Source organism: Arachis duranensis, chromosome 8 (assembly GCF_000817695.3).
Source record: "Arachis duranensis cultivar V14167 chromosome 8, aradu.V14167.gnm2.J7QH, whole genome shotgun sequence".
Taxonomy (NCBI): domain Eukaryota; kingdom Viridiplantae; phylum Streptophyta; class Magnoliopsida; order Fabales; family Fabaceae; genus Arachis; species Arachis duranensis.
In genome coordinates this window covers 7,187,438-7,194,752 of record NC_029779.3, presented here as the reverse complement: position 1 = coordinate 7,194,752, position 7,315 = coordinate 7,187,438, and the positions used below count along the sequence as shown (strand labels likewise).

The 7,315-nt window shown below is 37.7% G+C and overlaps 1 protein-coding gene across 5 annotated transcripts; it reads right to left on the bottom strand.

The window, feature by feature from the left end:
• Positions 1-242: 242 nt before the first annotated feature.
• On the bottom strand, positions 243-5,961 carry LOC107460514 (mediator of RNA polymerase II transcription subunit 30-like). 5 transcript variants are annotated; one of them, XM_016078886.3, is made up of 5 exons: positions 5,694-5,961; positions 4,576-4,913; positions 1,566-2,044; positions 837-932; positions 243-551 (listed from the first exon to the last, which is right to left on the bottom strand). In XM_016078886.3, exons 3-5 carry the CDS (start codon positions 1,974-1,976, stop codon positions 453-455), a joined length of 606 nt encoding a protein of 201 aa, XP_015934372.1. In that variant the 5' UTR covers positions 1,977-2,044; positions 4,576-4,913; positions 5,694-5,961; the 3' UTR covers positions 243-452. The 5 variants fall into 5 exon arrangements, with proteins under 5 accessions (XP_015934372.1, XP_052108469.1, XP_015934374.1 ...); XM_052252509.1 differs by lacking the exon at positions 4,576-4,913 and having other exon boundaries at positions 1,566-2,099; positions 5,694-5,840; XM_016078888.3 differs by lacking the exon at positions 4,576-4,913 and having other exon boundaries at positions 5,694-5,836.
• Positions 5,962-7,315: the final 1,354 nt, after the last annotated feature.

The window sequence follows — 7,315 nt, the reverse complement described above, 5'->3', positions numbered from 1 at the left end:
GAATATGATATATAATTAAATATATAGATATATACAATATGTACATTTTTAATTTTAAATATATATAGCATAGATAAATTAGGATTAAATACAATTTTGGCTCTTATGGTATATACCAAAAATTTTTGTCTCCAACCTTTTTTTGCATATAAAATTGTCCTTAAAATTTAACTTAGTTTTAAAATCGTTTTTATTTTAGGGACCAAAATCGATGGAGGTAACGGCAGAAGCGGAGACAGAAATAGATCGTGGACAGTTTTTTTTTTCTTTTTTCCTTCCTTCTTCTTCTTCTTCCTTTGAGCAGAAACACTCTCTTTCTCTTATTTTTTTTGTGATCACTATGCAACTTCAAGTGTTAGAATATCAAGAGGCATAATTAGCATTTACTGTACTCTGAACTCAGGTTTTCATTTCATGATACTACCCTCAAATTTAAGAGTTCATCCTAATCTTCAGGTTGAATAAGGACTTTGCCACGTTGATATATCAGAGAGAAGATCACGCAGTTGATCAATAAGTATCTTTAGGTGCATGTTCTTGTTGGCAAGCTCCTATATTAACGAACAGATATTCAAATGTTAAACACAATAAATATAATTTGAAAAACAAAATAGCTTGTTTCAGCAAGCTAAATTTAATAACCCAATTAAGTTGTTTCAGCAGTATTAACCAGTTAGATTGGCAAGCCCCTAGAAGAATAAAATAGCTTCCAGTAAACTTAGCTGACATAACATGGATCCCCCAAAGTGACAATTTCAATGTTCAGGAGTTGAAATATTTATCATAAAAATAGATCAAAGTTTATAGAAACGTATAAAAACTTCGCTGCAACTTACCTTTCTTAGAGAAGAGGCTCGCTCCTCCAATTTCTCAAGTTCCATATCATCCAATTCCATTGGACTATCAGTTGAACCAGTGTCAAATGATTTTGCCTGTAATACCGACCTATTTAGTTTGATGGGAAAAGAGAAAAAAACATCCCTAGACAAAAAGTTGTAAAGTTCACAATAAAGAATATGCAAGTTTGCATGCCAATATCCTTTAAACTTCATTTCACACTGCATGGTTCAAATTGCGGCAGATGACATGATAATATACAAGAAACAAGTTCAGTGAAGGTGATATATTATAGTTCTACAACTATGGTTCTGTTGTTTTATCCTTTAGTAAGATCACTATCACACCATTGTTTATCATAGTCATGGAACAAATTATATATAAAACACATGAATGCATAAGTTTGAAACTCTTGTGAGAAAATATTTGAAACCACTCAATGATTAACTAACTTGATATCATATGAATATTTCATACACTTAGAATTAACTAACCACTTTACTTGAGATAATCATTCGTTAATCCTTCAGCCAGATGGATCATTTTCAGTACTCTATGAACAACAATTACCATAGTATTCTGACAGTTCTAAAATCTTAATCCCTATCCAAACCATGCATGTGCCAAAAATTAAAATATATGGAATAAATAAGAGTTTAATTTATATGCAACTGTCACATACATAAAAATGGTTTGTCTTCAAATTCTGAAAACAAAAAAAAATGTACCTTTTGAGAATTGGGAATTGCTTCGAGAACGTTTCGAAGAGAAGCAATAGCGTTCTTATAGCGAAACCTTGCCTCTTCGAGTGCGCCACCAGCGCCAGCTCCTCCACCAACGGCACCACTCTCAGCATGGTGGTTGGAGTTATCGGAGGCAGCATCTCCGGCACCACCGTTGGAAGAGTGAGAAGAAGGACCGTTGTTATGGTGAAGCAGGGAAGCTGAGGAAGCTGCAGACGGAGAAGCAATGGACCACAAAACGGGGTTGCAGAGCTCGTCGTTCATGGAAGATAGGATCTGAAAAGCGTACTCTATGGTTTCTTCGAGGTACTTCTGGCCTTCCATTGCAAGCTCCTGTGTCGTTCTGGAACTGCTTGAACCTGAAACGATGCCGTTTACTACTGATTGCTCTTCCATTTTAGTTGCTGCTGAGTTCAATCGAGTGTCTTGGATTGTTGATAGTGGGAAATTGTAAAACCCTAACCCTAATTTGGAGAAAAGGAAGTGAAGATTGAAAATCAGGGACAGAGGGATTCGAACCTGTTCGGATGAAACCCAGTAGAATTCAAGTTAGAGAAAGTATAGGGAGCCAATGGCCTAAGCGTACAATGTGTACAATTGAGGTTTAGAAAGTATCAGAGATATGACCATTAGTGTTACATTATTCTATCAGGTTACGCTTTTGAAATGAGTGGTTTCATGACATGGTATTAGAGTTCTAGATCCAAAAGGTCAAGAATTTGATCCTTGGTGAACCCCAAAATCAGCTTAAGCTTTTTGGATGAGTGGTTTTATGACATAAGATGTTTATTATCCCTAGGTATCCAGATGGTTATTCTAGATAGTATGGGTTATGTTCATTTTATTCATTGACCAAAAATTTAGCTCATTGTACATATTGTACGCATAGGCCATTGGCTCCCTAGCAGTACTCAAACAAGAATTACCCTAAATCAAACAGAACAAAAAATTCAGAATTAAAAAACAAAATCAGAATCAACAACTCAGCCATAGAATCAAGAACAAGCCAATCAAGTGTTCATCCCAAATTAGAATCAATAAGAATACTAAACCAGAAGAAAATTATAACAAAAATAGAAAAGGAAAAAAAATGGCAGATAGAGAATGAAAACTCAGGAAGAAAATCAAGAATAAACCTGCGTCACGGACGACACGGCGGCTGGATTGCGCTGCGCTGTGCTTCACGGAAGGCGACACGGTGGCTGCTGGTACGATAACTGACTCCCGCTACTGTGAAAAAATATGCTAGACGTGCTCAATTGGGTGAAATTTTTGAATTAGATCGTGCCACTTTGAAATCAGATGGTGTTTTTCGTAGCAGTCCAAGGGGTTAGTTTACTTTTGGACATGCTTCGTTTGCTCTTCTCTTCTTTTTCGGGCACATTTGGCATGGTGCTAGAACTTTGTCCCTTGAAAGAGTGCGTAATAGCTCACTGATCGAGCGCTCTTGCGCCGAAGATGAACGGGGCTAAGCGATCTGCCGAAGCTGTGGGATGTAAAAATGAATCGGTAGGGGAGCGTTCCGCCTTAGAGGAAAGGACCCGCGCGAGCAGTGGTGGACGAAGCGGAAGCGAGAATGTCGGCTTGAGTAACGCAAATGTTGGTGAGAATCCAATGCCTCAAAAACCTAAGGGTTCCTCCGCAAGGTTCGTCCACGGAGGGTGAGTCAGGGCCTAAGATCAGGCCGAAAGGCGTAGTCGATGGACAACAGGTGAATATTCCTGTTGTTGTTTCACTGTGTGGGAGACGACGGAGAGAGAGCGGGTACGAGAAAGGGAGAGGGAGAAGGAGGGGATAAGGCGGAGAAAAAAAATAATATAAAACCGAAAAAACCGTTTTATAATAAAATAATATCAAATAAAAATAAACACATTAAAACATAATTATAGTCTAATATAAATATACAATGCACAAGTTAAAGATAGAAAATATTGTCTTAATGTAGCTGAGTCAAAAAGTAAAACAAATTGATAGTATTGCACAACAAACACAACAGGACCTGAAACAAAAACACAACAGCTGAAACAAAAAAAAATCCAGCATAGAGGAGGGGCAGCAAGTCGGCAGAGATCGAGAGCAGGGACGGTGCAACCAAACAATGAACAGAACTCAAAAAACTTTGAATCAGTAACATAGTGCAAATTCAAGAAACTTTAATAAAATTTAACTATACAAACAGACAATAAAGCAGTGATAGAGTTATAAATCTAATATTTATCATCAAATATAATCAGTGAGCAAAGCCAATCAATCAAGCATTGACTGGGCATTCGAGAAAAAGAAAGAATCAAAAAGAACATTTAAATCACAGCAACAACACAATAACACCAATTGAAACATTTAAAAAGAAAGCAACCAAAAAGAATATCGAAAAATCACCAAGGTTGAAAACAATAATTTGATCTCAACGAATTAAAAACTAAGCTTCCAGGAAAGTGAAGAATACCCAAACCAAAGAACCTTCAATCACAGTTTAAACCAAAATTCAGAATCCTCTCAAATTGAAGCAGCAAGCAACTTGAAAATCAAAGAACCAAAAAATAATTTTCAAATAAAAGATTCAGATCACCAATCCTAACCAGAAATAAAATCAAATTCCAATAACAAAGAAATCTAGAAGCCTAGAACAGAGCAGAGCAGATCCTGAAGAAGAGGGGGAACAACAATAATTAACTAACAATAATTATTCATTCATACCTACACATTACCAGCAATCCAATAACAATACAATAACAATACATACCTAAACATTACCAGCAATCCAATAACAATACAATCCAATCCAATTATTCAATTGAAATAGGCAAACAGGCAATAACAATCCATTCCAATAACAATACAATCCAATCCAATAACAATACAAAGTTCACAGTTCTGAATCAGTAACTTAGTTCAGTTGAAACAGGCAAACAATTATTCAATCAATTATTCAATCACTATATCACTATATCAGTTCACACTTCACACTATATCACTATATCAGTTCACACTATACCTAGAGAACATGCAAGACACTGTGGTTGCGGAGAGGGACAGGGACACCGAGAGACAGAGACAGAGACACCGAGTGACCAACGGAGACAGAGACACCGAGAGACACCGAGGGAGACAGAGCATGCAAGAGTGGTAGAGTAGACGGTGGCTTCGAAGTTTGCGATGGCTGCTGCGCGAGGGAGGCTTCGAAGGTTGCGATGGCTGCTGCGCGATGGAGGGGAAGTGAGCGCGCAGACGGTGGCTGTTCGAAGGAATGACGGCGAGGCGGTGGACGGAGGTGAGGGGCGCTCTGGAGCTCGATGAGATTGAAACGGCGCTTTGGAGTTTGGAATGCTAGATCTGGCACAGGAGGATGCAGTTAGCATAGTTGTCAGAACCGAACCGATAATCGAACCGGTCAGGTCACTGGGTCACTGGGTTATTGGTTCAACCGCTGGGTTACTGGTTGAACCGGTTGACCCGATCCTATATAAATAAAAAATAAAAAATAGCAATCCTAAATTCCCTAATTCCTATTCCCTATTCAGCAAGACAGCAACTTTAAAGGCTTAAATAGTTAAATTCACAGCAACCTCTTAAATAGTTAAATTCACAGCACAAGGCCACAAGCATATTCATAACAGAACAGACAACATAAAAACATTAGTCATAACAGCTACAAATTCATCCATTTTTCAACAAGCATATTCAACACAGAACAAATCAACAGAACAACATTATTCATATTTCATAGTTTCAAGCTTTCAACAAGCATATTCATCCCAGAAATTTCAAGTTTTCACAACAGAATAGAACAACTCCTGATGCATCAGTCAAGAAAGTGCAGAATAGAACAACAGAAAATATTGTGAGAACAAGTTTTCGCAACAGAATAGAACAACTCCAGAAAAGAACATATCCTTATCCTTTCAACTCCAGAACAACAGAAAATATTGATGCATCAGTCAAGGAAGTGCAGAATATATCCTTTCAAGTTTTCACAACAGAATAGAACAAGCATAAGTCATAACAGAAGTGCAGAACAACATTATTCATTATTCATAAGTTTTCAACAAGCATAGAGCAGAACTGCAGAAGTGCAGAACAGAGGAGAACTGGAGAACAACATATTCAACTAACCTATTTGACAGAGCAGAAGAGCGAGGCAACGGCGAGGGCGACGGCGCGGCGAGGGCGAGCCAACGGCGACGGCGATGAGAGATAGGGACGAAGCGGAGCCGCGGGTCTGTACTCTGTTCTGTTCCTTCAGAGTTCAGAATCGGTGTTCGGCGGTGAGACGAAGGAGACGACGGCGGCCGGCTGGCGGCGGTGGCTGGGTGAGTGACACTAACGGAGTGAGGTGAGGTGGTGACGGGAGGGTTCGCCGTTAGGAGATTAGGGTTGGGGAAAAGTGGAAACTGATTTGGGTTTGGGGGTACCGTAGCATATAAGAGAACTTGTGTTTTGTAAAATGAAGTTAAAAAAAAAAAAAGCTTCCGAACCGGTCGGTTGACCAAGAACCGCTGCTTTTTCGGTTTTTTATCAAAACCGGCCGGTTCAATTTGGTTTTCAACGGTTCTCTTTTTTATTCGGTCATATCATTCAACCGGACCGGTTAGGAGTCTGGTTCACCTGTTTTACAGTCGAACCGATCGGTTCGGTCTATTTTTATAACTATGGCAGTTAGGGCTTGCTAATTGCCTCAGTGAGTGGAACGATAGCGTTTTGCTGTTCAGCCAAAAAATCGGCGTCGACCAACCGGTTACCGATTGGTTCACCGGTTCAATTTTGATTTTCAGATTTTACGGTTTTATTGATTGCCCGAATCGTTTTTATGTCCGGTTCACAGTTCGACTAGCCGGTTCGAACCGATTTTCAGAACATTGCTACAGCGTGAGGTGAAGGTGAATGAATGGGCTTCACATTAGGGTTAGGGTAATTTAAATGTTTTATTTATATACCGGTTCGGTTGGTTTGGTTCAAGTTTTCTCAACCAAAACCAAAAACCGAACCGAACCGAACAAAAAACTGCAAAAACATAATTTTTTGGTTATTTTAGTTTAGTTATTTTGGTTTTCGATTTTTTTTATTCGGTTCGTCGATTTTGTTCGATTTGGATTGGTTTGAACACCTTTAAATACCACATCAGATGCGCGTTGATATTATAATATCTGGATACTTTTTTAGTTTCCAAAGCAATTGAAATGATAGTGTAAGAATCATTGAATTACAAAAATATTATTTGTACATTAAAATTAGTTATTAATATATTTGTGTATAAATATATGTGTGATTTAATTTATTTTTAATGTATATTTATATTGTAACATATTTTATATTAATGGCTAATTTTAGTGTTCGATTTTTGTGTACATATAATATGATTTAGTTATTAAAAATCTAGAATATCAAATACATTAATTTTATTTGTTTCAATGTCTTTAACCGCTTTTTTTAATTTACATATTGAAAAAATAGTGGTATTATTCATTGTTATTAGCTCATTGTATGTGTAGGGATATAAAATTTTAAATGATGGCTAACAACAAATCAGACCATCCGATTTAAAGGTGCCACAAATCGAAGGTTGGTATTGACTCAAATCGAATGGTCAGATTGAAGGCCAAATTTAAATTTACGAAGATAGGACGATGGAGATTTGAACCATAAAACCTAGCCTTGGTTTGGTGGCTTAGATCAATTAGACGGATAAAGTAGAAAGCAGAGGAACTCGGACGATAGAATGGGGGCATACTGAAATC

Bases quoted from the DNA above. Each gene is read 5' to 3' on its own strand.
- LOC107460514 (XM_016078886.3), bottom strand. From the start codon at position 1,976: ATGGAAGAGCAATCAGTAGTAAACGGCATCGTTTCAGGTTCAAGCAGT. The intron at 933-1,565 runs GTACATTTTTTT...TCGGTATTACAG, and splicing joins CAATTCCCAATTCTCAAAAG to GCAAAATCATTTGACACTGG. The intron at 552-836 runs GTAAGTTGCAGC...TCGTTAATATAG, and splicing joins GAGCCTCTTCTCTAAGAAAG to GAGCTTGCCAACAAGAACAT.